General features: G+C 39.6%; 1 protein-coding gene across 4 annotated transcripts in view; it reads left to right on the forward strand.

The window, feature by feature from the left end:
- Window positions 1–24,635, forward strand: part of Rnf175 (ring finger protein 175) — a 67,276-nt gene that overhangs the window by 14,499 nt on the left and 28,142 nt on the right. For all 4 annotated transcript variants that reach the window (XM_058583893.1, XM_046458954.2, XM_058583894.1 and 1 more), the window contains exons 4-5: window positions 14,330–14,484; window positions 19,562–19,669. In XM_058583893.1, coding sequence (XP_058439876.1) covers window positions 14,330–14,484; window positions 19,562–19,669 — 263 coding nt within the window. The remainder of the gene's footprint in view (window positions 1–14,329; window positions 14,485–19,561; window positions 19,670–24,635) is intronic.

Here is a 24,635-nt window from a genome sequence, read left to right on the forward strand (position 1 = left end):
TAAACCAATTTTCCTTTTGTGTATGAATGAGTTCTGCCAATGACTAAAGCAAAGAAAGATTGGGGATAGCAGAAACAAAAGGTTGAGGCTGTCTCATGTTGCTTCATTAGCAGTCAATAAGTAGTCATAAATAAATATCAGCAGCTGTCTTACCTTTATGCATATCCATGGAAATGTGTCCACAGCAAACACCTCAACAACACAGAGAAGTATCTCATTATCACAGGACAATCCCTGTGATATGGAGCATGTCTACTGGAACTTTCCCATTTCAGGGCTTAGAGTCATACTCTGGTCCTTGCTGGACCTGAGACCTTGTCATTGCAGTGGTTCTTAGGGTGCCTGGGAATCACATAGGTCCCACTCCCAGAGTTTCTGATTCAATAATTTACATGTCTAACAAGTTCAAAGGTGGTGCTGATGCTGCCACCGCTGATTCTGAGACCACTCTTTGAGCATATAAGACTTCCTATAAAATATGAAGTCTTAGCCCAGACTAGGATTTTATGTATTTTTACCCATCTAAACATTATTTCTTGTATAGTACAGGGTTTAAAAGAATTCTCAATACTGTATAATATTTCAGTTTGGGAAATTTTAAAGAAAAAGAATCTCATTTTGTTCTTTTTAGAACAAAGACATGGTTTTCTGCCATATCACTATTGTCATGTCTATTAATCACCCTTTATATTGTACTTGACTGATATTTTTAAATGAATCAGACTAGAATCAAACCTTGCTAGTTATTCATTCTCATATCAAAGAGAAGGTCTTTAAATATATCTTAATTATAGTTTCTATACCTTCAAAATAACTAAGATTCAATTTCTAAAATCCTTATGTAAAAAGAAACTGGATTCCTAAGAAATTAGTTCATAGCTGTATTCTATCTTCTCTTTTTAAGTGATAACTATCTCTAGATTAGGTATAGAAAAGAAAGTTTGGCTTCCATGGTAACAGGTGTGGGTTTTGCCTTGGAAGCTCCTTCCCTCGGAAAGAAACAAGGCCACATGAGCCGGTAACTTAATGGTGCCAAGTACCTCTGCCATTTTTATTTGAAGACATTTGAGTGGCAGACAAAAAGCCTCTGTCCTTGTCTTGTGTTTGAAGAAATTGTTCCCGTGTCAACTCTAAGGATGTGTCATTACACCAGTAAGTGTAAAACTCACACACTGGCCTCACACCTGACCCCAGATAGATGTGCCCAGCAGTCAAGACCCCTATGAACACATATGGCCATTGCTGGGCCTGACCCTAGCTGATTCAGCCTATGCTGGACCCAGGCTGACATTTTGGAGCCTGATCACAACAGTTGGCTGGAGCATGTGAGTCATTTCCCGTTGTCACTTGCAACCTCTGCCACCTGAAATGTCTCTCCACAGACACTGCTTGGACAGCCTCCCGGACCCCCTCAGTCACCCCAGGTTTTCTCCCCAGTATTGCTGTTCTTGTCTCCCTTTATTGCACAGCTCCTGTTTTATGGCTACCCAGAGGACTCTGTGGTCCTAAGGATCACCATGGAGATGACCAAGTGACTGTGATCATGGCCTCTCTTGAGATGATGATGTCTAGCACTTTGACAAAGACGGGGGCCTACAGAAAGATGCTCCCATAATCGTCAAGGACAGATTTGGGTCTCATGGTGGCCCTGATGGGACCCTGCTAGGTTAGCTTAGAGACTTGGTCAGACTCTGGGATGTTTTCGACTCCTTTGTCCATCAGCCCATCTGATGGGGTCAGATAGTGAAGCTTATTTCCATGATTTGATATTGTAACCCCCATCAATCTGTTAGTAATAAGTTGAGCAGCCTCTTGCCTCTGCATGTCTCTGCTGATCCTTGTTGCTCAAGTTGAGAGCCAGTATGTGAGGCCAAGCTTTCCCAGGATGGAGCCTTGACTTGAACCTGTGTTTTGCATCCCTTCTTGGAAATTCACCTCCAGAGCCAGGCATCAAACACAGCCATTTCAGGGACTCTCAGTGACATCTGCAACCATTTGAGTTGGAAACGGTTCTCAAAGCACCAAGAGCTTATTCTAACACTGTTTTTGTTATTGTACTCTTCCTGAACAATATTTTTTTAAAAGCTGACCAAATGTACTAACCAATTTAATGTCTTTGGGCCGGATTTTGATGGACATATTTCCACAAATGCTGGCCTAAAAGCTCATCCAGCTCTTAAACTATTTCTCTTGGCACCTAAGATTATGTGGGACCTACCAGCCCTGCTGAGAACTCTGAACACATTTATGATTCATGCAGTTTTGCACTCTATTCATGAGGGGCCATATAATAAAGTTTATTTCCATGATTTGATATTGTAACCCTCATCTATTTTTAGTAACATATCAATATATATCATATTAATTATAATAACACTCATAATAATTATTAGTTATTACTATAATAACATATAAATTATACTATATTATAAATTTTTAAACAAATTGGTACTAGAGCCATGATAAGTGCTATTTGTATCTTAGTTATCTAGAGTGGTAATTAGTATTCTATCCTCTTTTGTGCAGTATAGCTCAGAGAATTTAAATAAGTTGGCCCAAGTCATATAACCGTTAGTTGCAGAGAGAAGACTCAATGCCAACCCCATTTGTTATTTGCTCTTATATCAAAGACAAGCTCCTTAAATATCTCTGAGCCATGATTTCCTTATCTGCAAAGTTCAGGTACTTAAGGTAAGGATTTGTCTTGCAGAAAGATAAGATTTCACAACTCAGAAATATTTCCTTATGAGAATTTCTAGCATGGTGATTGACACATCCTGAGTGTTTAGTACCACTTGTTGATTCTGAATGCTTTCAAATGCTTTTTCTGAAGCCAGTTCCCTAGATTGCTTTTATGAGATGTTAAGAAGCAAGATGACGAAGGGAAAAGTGCTGGCTTAGGAGCTGAAGACTCTAGCTACTCCTTTAACCACAGCAAGCCTCAGTTTCCTGGTATTTAAAATGATAGAATGTGAAAAAAATCGGAAGGATTTCTGGTTTCAGCTCCAACATGTGAAAAACTTGGTCATCACTCCCACAATAGAAGGAAAATTTTGAATAAACCAAATATGAAAAACTTTCCCTGAACCTGTCAGAGAATTGAGATCACAAGGAAAACCATCACCTTAAAATGTACAGAAATAGGTGAATGCAGGTAAGATCTGCTCCCTGGGAGCAAAAGCCATCAGAGCCATAGACTTGTAGGGACTTCGAGAATTGCTGAACATGGAGTGTAGTCTAGTGCAAGAATGGAGAAGCTCTTGGGGGCCGCAGTCTTAGGGGAACCCCACATTTTCATAAATGTTAATTCCAGGATCCCTACCGGGTTCTCATAGTAAAAACCCAAGAGGAACCCTAGTATTTCTGGCAAGTGACCATTTTGAATTAGAACAGAATCTCTTCATAAAAAGGCCAATAACACAAGGGAAAAAGATTTCACCAGAAACTTGCGCAGTGCTAAGGGAGAGAGATTACCCACCCCACCTTCCTCGAGCCTTCCTATGTTGCCTAACAGTGTCAAAAAACTGAGAAACACCTGGGACGGTCATAGCCCAGTGACAAAAAGAGACATAAACACGGGGTAGCAGAATTCCCCTGCTGACACAGCGCCCTGGCAGCCACACAGCTGGCCTACTAGTTCCTCCTGAGGGGCAGCAGTGTAGTGGCAGCCTGGGTGAGTTGGGGCCCAGGCAGCTAGCATGCCCTGCTGCCTCTTGAAGCCACCAGGCAGGCAGGGTGGTCCTGAAGTCCTGCAAGCCATGGCACACAGCCTTTGCTGGCCAGGCCTGGGCATGATATGGACACCTACTTCAGACTCACTTTCCGTGCAGTGCTGCAGCTCAAAACCCATAAGCATAGACCATCTGACAACTTCAACCTCCCACCTCCTGACCTGCAGTGAGAAAGTGGAAGTTGGGCAGACCTGAATGGAAGTGGGGACTCAAGAGTTGACCAGTAGCTCACTTTTCCAAATCCTAATTAGCACAAGTTTGAACCAATAGCACTGGTACTTTTTTCCAACCCTACTTAGCCTAAGTTTGGACCATTAGCAGGATCCCAAGTGCTATGTAAACCTATAGACTGGCACACTCTGATGGAGAAAAACTGCTCTTGGGTCCCCCTTTCCCTGCAAGTGTTCTGTTCCTGTGTCTATTCTTCAATAAATCCTACTCTTACGCTCACTCATCTTGATCTGTGGATTTCATTCTTCAAATTCAGAAGATAAGAACCTGGAAAGAAAAAGAAATTGATGGTGAGCTGCTGGGGTCCATACCAAGCCCACCATCAAGAACTGCAGCATTCTTGGCTGTAGAGACCTGCAGCCTTATGCAGACCCCACCCTGCAGCAGCCGTGGAGAAACTCCAGTCTCACCTGTCCCGCCCGCCGGCAGAAGCCAGTAATCAAGTTTCATCTCAAAAATTTCAGTTTCACTGCTACTTTACCACCACATCCAGGGGTGTCCGTGAAGTGCAGCAAGTTAGAGCTGAAAGAGCTTGTATAGATTCTATGTAAAAAGGTGTTTTTATGGAAACCCAGAGATAACAAACAAAGACACTAGTGGAAATTGAAGCCTCTGACACCTACAGCTAGAGCAAGCATTAAACACAGACCAGCTCCTAGTCAAATTAATACAAAACCTCACACTAATGGCCCATTTATTTCAACTCCCATCACCTAACCATGTCTGCTTTTCACTCAGAAATTACAAGTGACACTAAGAGGAGAAGTAACAGCCAAGAATTTTCCAAAATCAATGACACGCCAACCCACAGATCCAAGAAACTCAAACACCAAGTAAGATAATTATCAATAAGTCTATACCTAGGCATATCAAATTCACATTGCAGAAAGCCGCAGAAAGCCAAAGACAAAGAGAAAATCTTAAAAACAGCCAGAGGAAAAAAATTCAAACCCTCCCTATAAGGGAACAAGGGTAAGAATGAATCCGATTTGTACATACAAACCATAGAAGCAAGAAGAGAGCAGAGTGAAATAATGAAATCTTCAGGGAAAAGGAAACCCACTAACCCAGACTTCTAAATCCACAGAAATTATCCTTTACAAGAAGGATAATTTAAAAAAGAAATAAAAACTTTCTCATTCTCAAACATAAAGGAGGAGAAAAAGGAATTCATCACCAGGAGATCTAACCTGCAAGAAATGTTAAAAGGCTCTTCAGAAGTAAAATGATGTAAGAAACTCAGATCTGTATACAGTGTCAGAGAAGGATAAATGTTGGCAAAATGAGACCTTTTATTCTTAATTAGTCTAATACATAACTATTCAAAGTATTAATAGTAACACTGCGTTGGAGTGTTATAGCATATGGATCAGTGAAGTGAAATACCATGGGAGGGAGGATTTGAGATTTCTGTTGTAAGCTGTCTGCCTACCAGGTGTGAAGCAATGCAGTGCTGTTTGGAAGTGGACTTGGGTTCGCTGTAAAGGTATACTGCAAACTCTAAGGCAACCACTAAAAATTTATTACAGTATAGTTGATATACTAAAGGAGAACAGAAAATGGAATCCATAAAATGCTTGCTTAAAACCAAAGAATGCAAAGGAGTGTGGGACAAAAAACAATTGCAACAAATACAAAACAGTTATAAACATAGTATATATTGCTCCAGCTATACCAATACTCACTTCAAATGTGAACAGTCTAAATATATCAATTAGAATATAGGGATTTTCAAAATGGTTAAAAAAACACTAAGACCCAATTATAATGTCATTTGCAAGAAACCCACTTGGTAAAATACTGATACATTAAAAGTAAAGGTTCAGGGAAAGATTTGCAATGCTAAAACTAATCTAAAGAAAGTGTAACTAGCTATATTAATTTCAGACTAAGTTGCAGACTTCAGCCCAGGGAAAATGATCAGGAATAGGGAGAAATATACATAATGATAAAGGGGTCAGTTATTTAATAAAACACAACAATTCTCAATGTATATGCACCTAACACAAAACACCAAAATATATGTGGCTAAGATTGATACAACTGCAAGATAAATAGATAAATCCAATAATATAGTTGGAGATTTCAACACCCCTTTTTCAGTAGTGATAGATCTGACTGGCAGAGAATTAGTAACAATTGAGTTGATCTGAGCAACTCTGTTCATCAACTTGCTCTAGTTGATATTTATAGAATACTTCATCCAACAACAGTGTACACATTATTCTCAAGATCATAAGGAGCAGGGCGTAATGGCGCATGCCTATAATCCCAGCAGCTCAGGAGGCTGAGGCAGGAGGATCACAAGTTCAAAGCCAGTCTCAGTAACAGCAAGGAGCTAAGCAAGTCAGTGAGACCCTGTCTATAAATAAAATACAAAATAGAGCTGGGGATGTTGCTCAGTGGTTAAGTACCCCTGAGTCATTCCCTGGCGGAAGGAAGGAAGGTCACAAGGAGCAGTCACCAAGATGCCATGTTCTGAGCCATAAAACACCAAAACAAATTTAGAAGAATAGAAATTATACAAACTATGCTCTTAGTTCACAAACTAGAACTTAAAAACAGGAAACAGCTCAGAGAATGTGATAAATTATTTGGACAGTAAATAACATATGGGTCAAATAACTCAAGAAATTAAAAATAATTTGAACTAAGTGAAAATTGAAACACAACTTATCAAAATTCATGAGATACAGTGAAAACACTACTTAAGTGGAAATTTAATAGCATTAAATATACATATTAGAAATTAAGAAAAATCAGAAATCTATAAGAATACATTTGAAGAAACTACAGGAAGAAGAATATTTAAGCCCATAGCAAACAGAAAACAAGTGATAAAAATTAGATAATAAATCAGTGAAATTTTAAAATAAGAAACCAATAGAGGAAACTCAATAAAACCAAAAACTAGCTCTTTGAAAAACCTCAATAAATTTGATGGATCCATAACCAGATTAACCAAGAAGAAGAGAGAAAGCACAAATTACTAATATCAGAAAAGAAAGATCATCATTACAGGTTTTATTGACATTAAAGGAAAATAAAGGTATATTATGAATAATCCTATGCCCATAAATTTGGGTAATTTAGAAGAAATCAATCAGTTCCTCGAAAGACATAAATTATATTAAAATTCACACAAGAGAAAAAGATAATCTTATTTGGTCTTTATTTTTAAAAAATGGAATGAAAAATTACTAACTTTCCCAAAAAGAAAGCACCAAGCCCAGATAGTTTTGCTAGTAAATCCTACCAAACATTTAAAGAAGAAATAATACCTGTTTTATACATTGTTTTCCAGAAGTTAGAAGCAAACTCATTCATTGATGCCAGAAATACTCTTCTGTCAAAACAAGATTATAAGAAAGGGAAAGTATAAACCAATATCTCTTACAAATATAAGTTCAAAAACCCTCAACCAAATATGAGCAAATCCAATATAATAATAAGAAAAACCTTATACACCATGACCAGGTGAGACTTATCCCCTGTATGAAAAAGTAGTTCAACAATTAAAAATCAATTTATGTAATCAATCATACTAAAAGTCTTCAGAAGAAAGTCTTATTGCTTATCAATAGATGTAGAGAAAGCATTGAACAAGGTCCAACACACGTTTATATCAATATTCTCTACAAACTGAAAATAGGGGGTAGCTTCTCAACTTGATAAAGAATACCAACAAAAACCTACAGATTACATACTTAATGATGAAAAACTAAATGGTTTCTCCCTAAAACAGACACTCCTATTCACTCCTATTCAACCTTGTACTTGTAACACGTAGTTCAATAAGAAAGTAAAAGGAAATTAAAAGTATACAGATTGGAAAAGAAGCAGAAAAAAATTCTTTCATTGCAGATTACACGATTGTCTACATAGAAAACCTCAAAAAGACAACAACAATAAAAACTCCTGGAACCAAGAAGGGATTATAGCAAAGTTGCAAGACACAAGATCAATATACAAAAATCAAATGATTTCTTATTTACTAGCAATAAGCAATGGAATTTGAATTAAAACACAAAAAAAGGGAAATACACAGGTATAACTCAAACAAAATATGCACAGGATCTATATGCAGAAAACCAAGAAGTCCTAAAATAAATGGAAAGATATTCTGCATTCATGAATTGGAAGTTTCAATACTGTTTAGGTATTCTTCCCAACTTTATAGAGTCAAGATGAGCCAATCAAAATTCTGGTAAGCTAGTCTGTGAACATCAAACAAAGCAAAATGATTCTACAGTTTATACAGAAAAGTAAAGACACAAAATAGATAATTTAACACCGAAGAAGAGTAAAGTGGAAGGAATAACACTATATAACTTCAAGACTTACTGTATGGAAATAGTAATCAGTGTGGTATTGGCAAATAATAGACATTAGATTGCTGGCCTATGATGGAGGACCCACAGGTAGACCCTCACATGGTCAACGTCAACCCATTCTATGACAGAGGATCAGAGACACTTTGATGGACAAAGAAGAGTCTTTTCAAATAGATTCATGATAGAACATTGGCCTTCCAAACAAACAAGAAAAAATTAATCTTGACACAAAGTCAATATTTTTCACAAATATTCACAAAAATTCTCAAAGTGGATCTTCAACCTAAATGTAAAACTTTTAAAAGGTGACATAGGAAAAAAACTTTATGTGAACTTGGGTTCGGTGATGAGTGTTTAGACATGACATTGAAAGCATGATCCATGAAAGAAAATTGGTAAGTTGGATTTTATTGAAATTAAAAACTGTTCTGTAGAAGATACTGATAAGAGAATTAAAAACAACAACAACAACAAAAAAAAAAAAACCACAAGCCACAGACTGGGAGAAAATATTTGCAATCAAACATTTAAATAAAAGACTAATATTCAAAATATACTTGAAACTCAACCTAAAAAAGCAACTAATTTAAAAAATGGCAAAAGATCTAAAAAAACACACTATCAAAAAAGATGGACAGATGGCAAATAAGTATATGAAAAGAATCTCATCATCATGTCCTAGGAATTTACAAATTAAAACAACAATAAGATACAAATGATGCAAGAATGACTAAAATTCATCAGTCAAGAACCTGACAATATCAAAAGCTAATAAGAATGCAGAGGAGCAGGAACTCCTGTTGAAAATAAAGAATTGGAAAGTCACTTTTGGAGGAAATTTGGCAGTCTCCTACAAAGCTATTTGTAGTTTTACCATATGATCCATATGTCACTGTACTAGGCATTTATTTACCCCATTAAAATGAAGACTCTTCATGCAAATATTTATGTCACCTTTATCCATGGTCACCCAATCCAGAAGCAACTAAGATGTCATTTAAAAGCTGAATAAACAAGCAAACTGCGATACAGCCATGCAGTGAAACACTCTTCAACAACAAAAAGAAAGAAGTTGTCAGGCCATGAAGAAACATGAAGGAACCTTGGTGATACAACCCAGTATAAAAAGGATACATACTGCACGTTTCCGGTTATATGACATTCTGAAGACTAAAACTGCACAGTAAATTGATCCGTGGTTGCCAGTGCTTCAGAGGGAAGAAGGGGAGGAAGCAAAGCAGTAAAGTTATTCTGTCTGATACTATAATTGTGACTATAAGACATGATGCATTTGTCAAGTCCCATAGAACTGTATGTTGCCAAAAGTGGACTTTAAGGTATGGACGCTTTAAAAAGTCAGTTAGGGAGTTGGAGAATCTCAGGGAGAAATGCAGACCATGGCAAAATAATGTAACTGCATTGCAAGGGTCTGAAACAACTTTGATAAAGAGGATGGTGGATGGAGGTCAGGGGTACAGATCTAAGTAACTTTGAAAATGAGCAGTCTGAAAATTAAGGCAATGGGAACTGCACATAAGCACTGTACTCTGGTTGATAAAGTTATTTCCCAATTGGAGAAGGGCTTAGCAATCCTAACACAGCTGTATGTGTACACTGGAATGGAACAATTAAGTAAATAGGTGACAAATAGTGGAAACCAGGTTACTTGCTGATCAAGTGGGAGTTTATACATAAGCAAGTGAATGAAATTAGAAAAAAGTAGGAAATGCACACACATGTGAATAGCTCTGTATGCTAACAGTATTGCTATTTGTAAAAATTTTTTATAACCTAAAGGTATTATTTTCACATAATTTCAAACATAATTCAGACCATGTATTTAAGAAGAAAGGGACTAATTCATAAAGCCCAGAATATTTTCAGATACAACTTTTAACAAATATGTCCCTCTTCTAAAGTGATCATTTAATCTGTCCAGACAGATTATGTTCTGTGGTCTGTAGAGCTGGATAATTCAGAGCAGCTTATTATAAATACTTAAAACAAAGGAAATGATTTACTTAAAAAAATAAAGTAAAAAAATATAATATTAACTGTTCCTTTGTGATGTCAAAAAATGCAAATAGAAAGTGAGTAGAAGGAAAAAAAATTGTATTTTGCTTGGGATATGGCCGAATACCTGCATTGTTCCAAAAAGCCACATTTTTAGCACCATGTAGACCAACCATATGAATATTTGAATTTTTCTCTTTACAGCTGACAATCTTGATATGGTGCAGACGTTGGCAGAACTTCAAAGTTAAATTATTTCCAAACGCTTTTAATAGCATTTAATTAAAAATAAAATTTCTTTTAATACCACTCTCTCCACCCTCCCTTAAGTGCACCTACTACTTTTCATATTTTCAGGAAGTAGGGAGCACGGTGCCAAGAAAGAATCTTTCTATTACTCTTCAAATTAAAAGAAGGCCTTACAATTACCTCCACAGAATTTCGGTTTCAGATGCGCTATTAACTGGCCTCAATACACAGGCAAATAATTTGTCACAGATTGAAACACTGCTGTCTTTAAATCAACTTCCTGTCTATTAATAGCCGTGAAACACTAGGAAATTTTTTTTAAATGTGGCAAGGCACAAATACATTCATTCTTAACATATGTTCTTATATACGTACACAACATTACAGAATCTTATTTAAGAGTTAAATAACAAAATCAACTATCGGGATTGATTTGGAGAGAGAAGCATGGACCAATTGAATTTCTAAGGGTGTAGAGGTTCCTCCCTTTCTTCTTGCTCGATTTAGGTCCACACTTTCATCTATTATCTTTGTGCTGAGAGCAGCAGGGTTTTCTGGAGTTGCGTATTTCCATAACACTTTTCTGCTTACCTCTGAGCATCCCTCTGCTCTCCCGGAAACCCATCCACACCCACACACAAATGGTTGCAGATAGTTGAGTATTTGCAATGCAAAGGAAATGAGCATTGCATAACTTCTTCCTTTCCCTTTTTAATATTGCATGGCATTCTCATTGTGTAGGATTAGACAGATGAAAGATATCTTTGTTTTGACTTGATCTGCAGTCCTTTTCACATTCATTACATGCATGGTAACAAGGAAAAAACCATGGTACCTTTGGGCACCATCTGATTTATCAGGAAATTCTTCCTGCTATGATGTATGGGTGGGGAGAACGTGCGTAATATGGTCCAGATGCACAGGCTGCCCTTCGCCAGCAATGCAGATGTGTTTTATACACACATGCCCAGATGGTGACCCTTCTGGCATTAGTAATGTTTTCCAGACACCAAGCTTCCTCCTTTGCATGTAAGTGCCTCGATTTCACATTTTCATGTGTTTATTTATGAGGCACAGCATTCCTACATTTCACATGTGGCAGTTACTATTAAAAATGAGAAGTTTAAACTGCTCTGGAAATTGATAAAGAATCATTTAAATTGCTATGAAATGGGGCCCTCATTTCAAAATAACTTTTTGTACAACTATTGAATTCATAATGCAAATCTCTGACCCTTCTCTTTGCATGTTGATAAAATATGGTGCTGGGTATACAACTTAAAGATACTTAAGAAATTAAATATTTGCATATATAATGCATGGTACTGATTTTTAGCTTTCCTTTCATTTTGATCTCCAAAGCCTATTTTAAAAAGTAGTTATTCATTGTTAATTGTTAATTAAATACAGTATCAACTAAGAGCAATTTGGGATCTTCCAGAAATGGTTCATTCTTATAAATCCACAGGGAGGGAACCCATTTTTAAAAAATACAGTCCAACTGTAGCTCCAAACTATTGTAGATTTCAACTCTGTTGATTTGAACAAATGGATCAGTCTTACAAATTTTGGCTCATGATCCAAAGCATTTTGATGAATTAAATTGAACTGACTCAACTTTTATTCAAAGAACTCATCATTTTTATGGGGAGAAGATAAAAAAGAAATCGTTATTACATGAAAAATACAAATGACAGATGATCCAATTTTGAAGGATGAAATATCAAAAGTAATAGAGTTTTAAAAGTTAGAAAATGTATAAATTATGATAGAAAACTTTCTCTGTAATCATCTAACAGGGAAGAAATAACCACAAATACTGATGAGCTCTTTCTAAGGGGCTGTAATTTTTATTGTCAATGCCAGAGAGGGTCAAGGTTGCTCATGCTGAGTGTGAAGGTCAGTAGAGCTTGAATCCTACTCATCTAGATGTGGTTCCAGGTCTTCATGAAAATATTCTGCTTCCTTGAATAAAAATTCTACCACCTGTATAGATATACTTATCTCGGTGTCATAAATAAAGACTATAACTCAGTCATTAAGTTGGACCACACACACCTCATAGGATAGAAAATTGAGGCAATTATCTAATTCAGAAGAGTAAAAAATATTTCCTTTTCCATGAAAATATTCCCTGGAATTTAAAATCAAAACAAAAATTAGGTTATAGGATATCCCCCTGTGAACTCTCCAGATATTCATATCAGATTTGTTCCTTGGGTATTTTGGTTCAAGTGCATATGTATAATAACAATCTGAATGTTCTCTGAAAGATCTAGAGCAATTCTCGGACTCCAGATCTTCCATTTTCAGGGAGGCGGCATCAAAATGAAAATAAAGAACCTGGGAAACACCTTCTTGTCCAACAATGAAAGCAGATGGCTATGACGTTGCCTTTTTAACTCACATTTTGAAGACCTGTCCAGTAGTTTCTGTTGTTGACCTTACAAGTCAAGGTCAAGCCCTTATTTAAAGGAGCCAAAAATGTACACACGGACTTTTCTCCTAAACCTTCCCCTTTTGCCACAAAGGTTAAGAAGTGTTAGGAAAACAAATGACATTAGCCCTCTTTATACTCAGGATGATGAGTATGAGATGCACAAATTCGAACAACTCTTCCCACATCCAGGCAGGTGTCATTTACCATTGATGGGACTCTTCACTGCCAAATCAGCATCCAGATTCAGAATCCTCCACAGAGTGCTGCAGGTGCCACTGAAAATTAACTTCTACACTTGGAGACAAAACCTCTTTGCCATTCCCTTTATGTTCATTGTGAGCAAATAATAGGTAATTAGTCTGAATGGGTAACACATAAAAGACCAGAGGTTACTGCTATTGTCCAAACCTCTCTGCCTCTCCAAAGAGAGAGGACTGGCTGGCCTTAAGTCTTCTCTAAAAAGAAGGACTATTACTACGGCACTCTTGTCAAGTCAGTGACTCACACAGCCCATGGGATTGGGGACAGCCAGGTTAAAGGACCCTCTGCAGGTTACTTGAACTCGGGTCAATGACATAGTCCACAAAGGGGTTATACAGAGAAGAAAAAGAGTAATCCACACATTGGGCCACCTGGAAAAGGTATCAGCCACCAAAGAAGAGAGACTGGTGAGATGCAGATCCAACAGTCAGGGCAAGGTCGCTAAGCTGCAGAGCACACTGGGATGGCAGGTAGAACACGTCCCAGAGTTATCCCAGAGCTACCTTTAAGTCACTGTCACTTCCTCCTTTGGCACCGCTGTGCACTTTCACATGGGCACGTGATAGCTCTGGGTAACACAGCATGGTTCTCAGGGTTTCCTGCCCAGCATCTCTTTTGATTAGCCCAGGCATCAGTATCCCCAATTTTATAACTCTAGGGAGACCTGTATGTCCAAAACACATTGCTGTTGAGGCCCCAAATGGCTTCTGAAATAGTGAGATGAAAGGAGGTGACAGAAGATGGATATTTTGGATTGTCACCCATTTGAATATCAGATGGACGCACCAGTTCACTCCATAGCTTGGCATGTGTGGGAAAAGATCATGATTGAACGGTGAACCAGTTGCTTGGTGCAGGCATGATGGTAAAGGCATGCCCCACAGAGCAGATTCTGAGTGTCATGGAGACACTGTGGTTAGAGTTAGCTCAGTGGCAGAACTTGTACTTGGCATGCACGAGGCCCAGGGTTCAATCCTCAGCACCAAAAGATAATTTTAGAAAAACAATAATGGAAATGCCATCCAGGCCCTCGGTCACTGAAGGAGTCTTTCTGTTCATTTCTCTGACAGCTGGTAACCTTGCTGCAGATGTGGGTCGTCCCTTTGTATTTTACGATAAAGCTTTACTGGTGGCGGTTTCTATCCATGTGGGGAATGTTCTCGGTGATCACCAGTTATATCCTCTTCAGAGCTACCCGAAAACCCCTCTCAGGGAGAACACCACGGTATGTATTGCATTCCTTCCTTCCCCAAGAGCCCCTTTATTTTAAAACTTAAAAGGTATATTGGACGTCCTTTTCCCTAGGAAGGTGAGTGGGGGTGGTTACACTTCCTCTGAACTTCTTTTACTTTTGTTATCAAAACTATTTGGAGACCAGCTGTACTAGTCTTCATTCACACTCCTTATCTAATGGTGATTCAGACATGCCTGTAAAATTTATAACTTCAGGTATGAGCTCATGAAGGCCAGGAGAAAGAGAAGTGAAACTGTTTCTTAAAATTTTCTAGAGCACTGTTTGCATGATTATTTTTAGCTCAGCAAATAGAGCAAGAGTTGAAAGTTTATGCTTCAACCTGAAAATATATATTATAAGTAAGAGGCAAACATTACTCTCACAAGAATTTTTTGTTTTCTTTTTTTGTTTGTTCGGTTTTGGGTACTGGGGATTGAACCCAAGGGTACTTAACCCCTGAGCCACACCCCAGTCCTTTTTTGTATTTTAGTTAGAGACAGAATCTCACTGAGTTGCTTAGGGCCTCACTAAGTTGCTGAGACTGGCTTTGAACTCGCAATCCTCCTGCCTCAGCCTCCCAAGCTACTGATTACAGGCATGTGCCACCAAGCCCGACTCATAAGGATCATTTAATTGCTATTGCTAATCTCTTCAGATTGATAGACTTCTGTTGTATCATGCACAAATCTTAAGAGCTTATAATGTGCCTACAGGTTTGTTCTTACTTGTTCTGGGTGAGATACAAATCACCAAGACGAAACTACGATGAGATAATGAAAAAGTATATAAAATTACTTTATATACTTTTTTTTATAAAATAATTTTTTTATAAAATTATTTTGACTTTTTGTGGAGAATAAATCATAAGCTTCTGTGTAATAGTTTCATGATTACTTACCCATTTAGATGTTTTATTACCCTGTAAAATAGTAGGAGAGATAAACATTAAACTTTCCCTTCTAGAGAAGAAAATGCAAGGAGATATATAAGATAAATATGATGATAAAAATTGAAATTCAAATATACCAACTCAGGTTTATGAGTATGTTAATTCCACTTTGGGAAGAGCTTTGTGGCAGTGTTAGATCTTCTAACACCAGCCAGGTTAGGGTCTTGGACAGCCATTGTACTACCCCATTTACCCATCAGTAAAATGGAAATATCACAATCTTTCTCCTTCTTACAATGTGTTATAAGTTAATTAAGATTTAAAGTGCTCTGAGCTTTGGATGAATCCAGATGTACCTGTCTCTCTATATTCATCATATAGAACAGGATCTGTATTGTATTTGAATGAGGCCCACGTGCCCACTGTATAATGAATCACCCTAGCTAAATACAGTGTTTCTGGACCCATCAGTTCACCCAGTGCAGAGGAAGTTTGTTACAAGAAGCATCACGTGCTGCTTCATCTTCATGGCTGACATTTCAGATGGCCAAGGTATCACGCCATCTGCTTCTCATGCACATAGCAGATCCACCTCAGCTTCTTCCTGCCTGGCCAGCTCTGCCCCCTGGAGAGCCAAGAGCTGTCATTAGATCCAGCTGCCATTGGAGGAGACAAAAATGGGAGAGGCTAACAAGGGCCTATTCCAGAAAAGCAGCAAGATAAAGGGGCCCCTCTGTATGAGAGGTAGTAGGCCTTTGATTTTTTTTTTATGGGCCTTTGATTGCTCATGTTGCATATGAGTCACATCTTAGCTGCCTGCCATTTGGAAGCAGAGGATTTCCTTCCAGGCTAGGTAAGCTGGGCAAAGCAAGTCAACATTGGTGCAAAAGGTAAATTCAAGAAGTATGGTCTCCAGCACCAACAGAATTTGAAACTCAGCTGTTCCTCCACTGGAGCACGCCAAGCCCCTGCTGTGGTACAGAATACCAGAGAAGGGGAAGTGAATTTCCTCTTTACTACTATAGTTGGGTTGTTTGGCAAGCAATGAAGTTTAAGCTCAATTAAAAAAAAAAAAAAAAACAGGCCACACACAAGCCACTGAGAATTCAACTTGGCCACATCAGTTGTAACCCAAGGTCAAGCTCTCATTTGGATGCTGCTTGGCCTCCAATAACACAATTGCTCAATAGCTTCAGAGGTGTAAGTTTGAGTCATGAGAAAGTTCTGGACTCTACTATTTCTGGAAACTTGTATCCCAATAAACTGGAAGATTATGATGTGGAAAATCTAACACATTCATAACAATGTGGAAGCATATTGAGCATTAATGTGTTTAGGCCCGTTTTTTGGGGGGGTGTACTAAAGACTGAACTCAGGGCACTTAACCACTGAGCCATGTGCCAAATCCTTTTTATTTTTCCTTTTGAGTTAGGGTCTCAGTAAGTGCTTAGGGCCTTGCTTAGCTGCTGAGGCTGGCCTAGAACTTTCGATCCTCCTACCTCAGCCTCCAGAGCCACTGGGATTATAGGCATGCAACACCATGCCCATCATGTGCTGGTCTTTTTTTTTTTTTAACATTTTAAATTTAAGTTCTAATTAGTTATACATGACAGAAGAATGTTCTTTGATACATCATACATAAATGGAGTATGACTTCTCATTTTTCTGTTGTACATGATATAGAATCACACCAGTTGTGTAATTATATATGCACATAAGGTAATAATGTCTGATTCTTTATCCTGTTTTCTTAATCCCATATTCTCTCCCCTCCCTTCACACCCCTCTGTCTAATACAGAGTACCTCTATTCTTCTCTAGACATCCCCCACACTTATTGTGAATTAGTATCTGCATACCAGAGATAACATTTGGCCTTTGGTTTTGGGGGATGGCTTGTCATGCTTAGCATGATATTCTCCAGTTCCATCCATTTACTGGAAAATGCCATAATTTCATTCTTCTTTAAGTCTGAGTAATATTCCATTGTGTATATGTACTACATTTCCTTTATCCATTCCTCTGAGGTCTTTTAAACACGAATCCATCATCTCACTATATCATCATCATAATCATCATTATAATCTTCAGTAGGATGTCAAGAGTTGGCAGTATATAACCTTACTTTACAAATGATGCAGTCATAGGAAGAAATGCCAAGTAAGTTGACCAAAGTCCACAGGCGGTGAGTGGCCAGCCCAGGGTCAACCAAAGGCTACTAACGCAAAACAGGCTGTGGGTTCATGAAATCAACAAACTCTTCTGCACAGACAGACCTTGTAGTTCAAAAAGCTGTTAGTCCTGGAACCTCTCCCACACTGGCACAGCTTTGAGAGAGGCCCCTCAAGGCAAGAACAGGGTGTGCCGAGTGCTTGAGTGTGCAAGGAGCACAGCCTCTGGTGTTGGCCGGCCGTGGGGGCTAGTGGGAGGACCCCTTAGAGCTTGCCCACTTCCCCATCATCACCCCTTTTAGCAACAAACTCCCCCCTTGATCTGGCTGCACTGAGATCCAAACTGCTCAACACAAGCAAATCCAAAGAACCTGTGGCCCAAGTGTCACTGTGGCAGAAAGACCCCCAAAGCCCCCTCTGGCCTGCCCCACCTCACAGTACCGTAAGCCAGCCCAGGGCAGCCTTGCAAGTGCCCAGCTCCACAGGGTCCACCAGGCCTGCGGCTCCCACAGGACAGGAGTACACCCAGGGAGGAAGTGCCTGCTCACAGGAACCTTAGGTGTTGGTTTATTGAAAGGGAGAAAGCATCTCACTACAGAAATGATCTAAATGGCCATTCATTTCTCACGCTGGCCCACAAGCCCCATTAAACCATAATGGTACAGAAAGGCCCAACTACTGGAACTCGATGAAAGAAAGCATCTTTTAAAACCAAAGCTTGCAACAGTGACATCATAGAGCTTAAGCATTCAGTGCATTGGCCCCAGTGGGGAGCGAGCTGGAAGGGAGAGGCTCGGAGGCCAGAGGATGGGGCGGAATCTCCAGTGAGATTCTGAGTGTGGTTTTGGTGTTGGGTGAAGGGCAGGGAAAGGGCAAGGGCCAAGCAAGCCTCCTGCCACTGTTCATCCTGTGAGCCATGTTCCAGCCACCCCTGTATTGTCTTCAGGCACCAAAGACAAGCCCCCAGCTTCTTCCCTCACTCCCTGCTCTAGTGGGCTTCGCCCTCCGCCATGGCCCACCAGGAGCAGAACTGGACTCTCAACCTCTTCCCTCAGCTTCCTAGGCCTTGCTGCTGTTCTTCTAAAGGCTTTACAGTCAGGGAAGACGGAAACAGGCAGGGAGCAGGGCTCCCTCCAGCTTCCTCTCTCTCCCTCCATCCTTACCTCCCCCTAGTCCCTGTGAGAAGAGGGAAGGCCTCGGGGCCTCCTGGTGAATCATGGGCTGTGCACATGACCTGTTCACATAGCAGAAGTCAAGGCTCGAGTGCTCTTGTGATTGCTTCCCCAGGGCTACAAGAGGGACTTTTGGGGTGAGGAAGGAGGGCCGGGCCCACGACTGAGCTAGGGATCCAGGGGTGACACCGCAGGAGGGAAGTGGGACTATTGGAGGGGGGCTCTCCTCTCTTGACTTCTCCCATGATACTTTGCTTCCCTCAGAAGCAACTCCTGCCAAAACCACTCTAAAGGAAGCCTTCAGCCACAGGAGAGGGTGGGGAGGGGAAGGCAGGGTCCCAGGTAGAGGAACACTTCCTGAAAGTCATGATTACGTGACAGACATAGAGAAGCTAAAATGCTTATACCAAGAAACACATGAGCATGAGGGTAGCTTTTATCCACTTGCTGCTATTAGATTAAAACTGTAGATTATTCTTTCTTTTTAAGTATTTTTTAGTTGTGGATGGACACAATACCTTTATTTTATTTATTTATGTATTTATATGTGGTGCTGAGGCTTGAACCCAGTGCCTCACATGTGCTAGGCAAGTGCTCTACCACTGAACTTCAACCTCAGCCCCAAAACTGTAGATTATTCTTGAATTCAGTGTATGTGTGTGTGTGTGTGTGTATACACACACATGTATACTTATGTGTATCTACTTCTATACTTATGTTCTGTATAGTATGTACTACATCAAATTCTAGAAACTAAGAGTTGATTTGTAACAATGTTTGAAAAAGATAAAATACTTTATGTCACGTGCCATGTTTCTCCCTATTTTTCATTTACAGATTGGTGTACAAATGGTTCCTCCTAATCTATAAGCTCAGCTATGCATTTGGTGTTGTGGGTTACTTGGCTATCATGTTTACAATGTGTGGATTCAACTTATTTTTCAAGTAAGTGTCTCCAATTTTAGGATATGGCTGTCTCAGCACTTGCTTGAAATAGTCACCTGACCGTGTTCTCTCATCTGGGAGCATCTGGACCTGTCATGTTCCAGGAACAGAATTTTTATAATAGATATCCACACATCATCTTATTATTAGGGGAATCCCAAGAAAAGGAGCACTCCACAAAACAAAAGAAAAAGAAATTAAATTAGGATCTTTAAAGAGAATCTATATACTTAATCTACAAATTTGAAACAACACAATTGAAAGTGGGTCTCCAGGGGTGGTAGAGCAAATCCTTACTGAACTACAAGGTTCCCCTATGAAATTCTAGAGTCCAGACCTCCTTCACACGCCTTCTTCTTTAAAACCTTTAGAACGTCACTGCACAATATGGTGGTCATGTGACCACCAAGCATTTTAAAGACGAAATAAAATGCCATTAAGTGTAAAATACATACTGGATTTCAAAACCAGAATGAAAAATATTTTTATTGAATACATATTGGAATGACGGTATTTTAAATACAGGTGGGATAAATTTTATCTGTTTCTTTTTACTTTTTTAAAGGTGAACACATTTAAAAGATTTAAAATTGCAGTCACATATCTGTCATTTACTGATGAGAATACGTTTTTGAGAAATGCGTTGTTAGGCAATTGCGTCATTGAGAGCCCTCACACAGTGTATTTACACAAACTAAGACAGACACCGTGTCACTAGGTGATATTTTCTTATGGAACCATCGTGATCCATGAGTCCATAATTGAAATGTCATTATGCAGCTCACGGCTGTGTTTCCACTGGTCTCCATTGAAAATATGTCAGAATTTTGTTGTTAGTATCATGAAATCTGTTGTTGGGGAAAGTTGAAAAAGGAGAGAAGTGGGTACTTAGAAACAAACAGAAGGAAAAACAGAAGAGAAACGCTTTTGAGAAATAAAGGAAACTGGGATAACGGTGTCTATGACTCAGTTCTGTGCCCCCATTTGGAAGGAGCTTGCTGGATTGTGCTGTGATGAGATCCTCACAGGCAGAGCTGAGGCTAGTGGTTGCTATTGTATTAAGATTCTTCTCTATGAGCCGCAGGTTTGTTACTGTACTTTTTATCAATAAGCTTTTAAATCCAAACCGCCCTGCAGGTGGAGGGAAGATGGTCTTTATCTCTCCACTACCCTAATCCTCAAATACACCCAAGCAAATCCTGAAAGGACTCACATCACCAAAAAAAAAAACAAAGAATCTATCTCCTAAATCTACAAAGCTTTCTGCTTTTACCATGTTCTCCTTAAATTAACAGAGCACAAAAGCAATCAAAAAGAGATTCTAGACACAGACCACCCAACTCTGCTCCATGTTCTGCTCTGTCTCCAGTGAGTCCCAGCAGGCCACCCAGGCTTTGGAGATGGTCTTACAAATCTAATAAAGCAAATGTGCAAGGATTAAGATTCAGTCAGTTTTTAAAAGAGATCTTTCCCTTTAAAAGGAGGGGCAGGATCACAAAAGAATCCTAGTGAATTTAAAATATGATTCAAGAACTTCATCAATACCAGCGGCGACAGAAACAGTTGGTCTCCTGGTAAGGGGGGTGAGGCACAGACACCTGAGTCTCCTCGATTTCTCGTCGAGCCAGAGGGGAGGAGCCGGGCCGCCGCCAGAGCCCGGAACAGGCCCAGCGGCTCGCCAGCGTGGTGACCACGTGACCCCAATTGGAGAGGGGGCGGACCGGAGCCGCCACCCGCGCCCGCAAGGTGGGCAGACCCGCGACCCAGTGGTACACGGGCATGGTAGGAGGGGCAGGGCAGAGCCGCCGCCCGCGCTTGCAAGGTAAACAGACCTGTGACAGACTGGCGGGTCAGGCCCAGTGGCCTGCCAGCATGGTACATACGTCACCCCAACTGGAGTAGAGGCAGAGCAGATCCTTCGCCCACGCCCGGATCAGGCCCTGCCGGTGTGGTGGTCACGTGAACCCAATTGGAGTGGGGGTGGAGCGGAACCACCACCCGTGCCCGCAGGGTGAGCAGACCTGTGACCAACCTGCAGATTAGGCCCAGGGGTCCGCAGGCGTGGTAGGAGGGGAAGGGCAGATCCGCCGCCCAGGCCTGCAAGGTAGGCAGACCTGCGACAGACCGGCATATCAGGCCCGGTGGCCTGCCGGCATGGTACACTCGTCACCCCAATTGGAGTAGGGGCAGAACAGAGCCGCCGCCAGCGCCCAGAACAGGCCCAGTGACCTGCCGGCGTGGTAGTCACGACACCCCAATTGGAATAAGGAGAGAGCAGGGCCGCCGCCCACGCCTACAGGAAAGATACGCAAGCAGTATGAAAAGACAAGGAAAGAAAGGACCACAAGCAATGCAGGTCAACGCAACTTTAGAAGAGGTAACAGCTGCAGCAGATGGAATGTCAGATAAAGAATTCAGGATATACATGCTTCAGATGATCTGGAGTATCAAGGAAGACATTAGACAGCAAAATCAGACAATGAAAGATCACTTCGACAATGAATTATGCAAACAAATCCAGGAAGCAAAGGATCAACTATACAGGGAGATAGAGGTTATAAAAAACAAACAAACAGAAATCCTAGAAATGCAGGAAGCAATAAACCAACTTAAAAACTCAATGGAGAATACTACCAGCAGAGTAGAACACTTAGAAGATAGAACATCAGACAATGAAGACAAAGTATTTCAACTGGAAAAGAACATAGACAGCTCAGCAAGACTGTTGAGAAACCATGAGCAGAACATCCAAGAAATATGGGATAACATTAAGAGAACAAACTTAAGAGTCATTGGGATACAGGAAGGTACAGAGCTCCAAACCAAAGGAATGAGCAGTCTATTCAATGAAATAATACGAGAAAACTTCCCAGACTTGAAGAATGAGACAGAATCCCAAATCCTAGAAGCCTACAGGACGCCGAATGTGCAAAATCATAAGAGATCCACACCTAGACACATTATAATGAAGATGCCCAACATACAGAATAAGGAGAGAATTTTAAAAGCTACAAGAGAAAGGAAGCAGATTACATTTAGGGGTAAGCCAATCAGGATAACAGCTGACCTTTCAACACAGACTCTGAAAGCTAGAAGATCCTGGAATAACATATTTCAAACACTGAAAGAAAATGGGTTCCAACCAAGAATTGTGTATCCAGCGAAATTAAGCTTCAGGATGGAAGATGAAATTAAAACCTTCCACGATAAACAAAAGTTTAAAGAATTTGCAGCTAGAAAACCATCTCTTCAAAACATCCTTGGCAAAACATTACAGGAAGAGGAAATGGAAAATAACAATGAAAACCAACAGTGGGAGGTAGGACAGTAAAGGGGGGGGGGAAATAATCAAAGAGGAAAACAAACAATGTTTAGTAACAGAAATAAACAAATATGGCTGGAAGAACAACCCATATCTCAATAATAACCCTAAATGTTAATGGCTTAAACTCACCAATTAAGAGACACAGGCTAGTAGAATGGATCACAAAACAAGAACCAACAATATGCTGCCTGCAGGAGACGCATTTGATAGGAAAAGACATACATAGGCTGAAGGTGAAAGGTTGGGAAAAATCATATCACTCATATGGACTTCGGAAACAAGCAGGAGTGTCCATACTCATATCAAATAAAATAGATTTCAAGCCCAAGTTAATCAAAAGGGATAAAGAGGGACACTACATACTGCTTAAGGGAACCATACACCAACAAGACATAACAATCATAAATATTTATGCCCCAAACAATGGTGCAGCTATGTTCGTCAAACAAATTCTTCTCAAGTTCAAGAGTCTAATAGACCACCATACAATAATCATGGGAGACTTCAACACACCTCTCTCGCCACTGGACAGATCTTCCAAACAAAAGTTGAATAAGGAAACTATAGAACTCAATAACACAATTAATAACCTAGACTTAATTGACATATATAGAGTATACCACCCAACATCAAGCAGTTACACTTTTTTCTCAGCAGCACATGGATCCTTCTCAAAAATAGATCATATATTATGTCACAGGGCAACTCTTAGACAATATAAAGGAGTAGAGATAATACCATGCATCTTATCTGATCATAATGGAATGAAACTGAAAATCAACGATAAAAGAAGGAAGGAAAAAGCATACATCACTTGGAGAATGAACAATAGGTTACTGAATGATCAATGGGTTATAGAAGACATCAAGGAGGAAATTAAAAAATTCTTAGAGATAAATGAAAACACAGACACAACATATCGGAATCTATGGGACACATTGAAAGCAGTTCTAAGAGGAAAGTTCATTGCTTGGAGTTCATTCCTTAAAAAAAGAAAAAACCAACAAATAAATGATCTCATACTTCATCTCAAAATCCTTGAAAAAGAAGAGCAAAACAACAGCAAAAGAAGTAGAAGGCAAGAAATAATTAAAATCAGAGCTGAAATTAATGAAATCGAAACAAAAGAAACAATTGAAAAAATTGACAAAACTAAAAGTTGGTTCTTTGAAAAAATAAACAAAATCGACAGACCCTTAGCCATGCTATCGAAGAGAAGAAGAGAGAGAACTCAAATTACTAGCATACGGGATGAAAAAGGCAATATCACAACAGACACTTCAGAAATACAGAAGATAATCAAAAACTATTTTGAATCCTTATACTCCAATAAATTAGAAGATAGTGAAGGCATAGATAAATTTCTTAAGTCATATGATCTGCCCAGATTGAGTCAGGAGGATATAGACAACCTAAACAGACCAATATCAATTGAGGAAATAGAAGAAACCATCAAAAGACTACCAACTAAGAAAAGCCCAGGACCGGATGGGTATACAGCAAAATTTTACAAAACCTTTAAAGAAGAACTAATACCAATACTTTTCAAGCTACTTCAGGAAATAGAAAAAGAGGGAGAACTTCCAAATTCATTCTACGAGGCCAACATCACCCTGATACCTAAACCAGACAAAGACACTT

The sequence above is a fragment of the Marmota monax genome, unplaced genomic scaffold (assembly GCF_021218885.2).
Source record: "Marmota monax isolate L192 unplaced genomic scaffold, Marmota_monax_Labrador192_F-V1.1 WCK01_AAM20220418_F8-fsc00002, whole genome shotgun sequence".
In the NCBI taxonomy this organism is placed as follows: Eukaryota; Metazoa; Chordata; class Mammalia; order Rodentia; family Sciuridae; genus Marmota; species Marmota monax.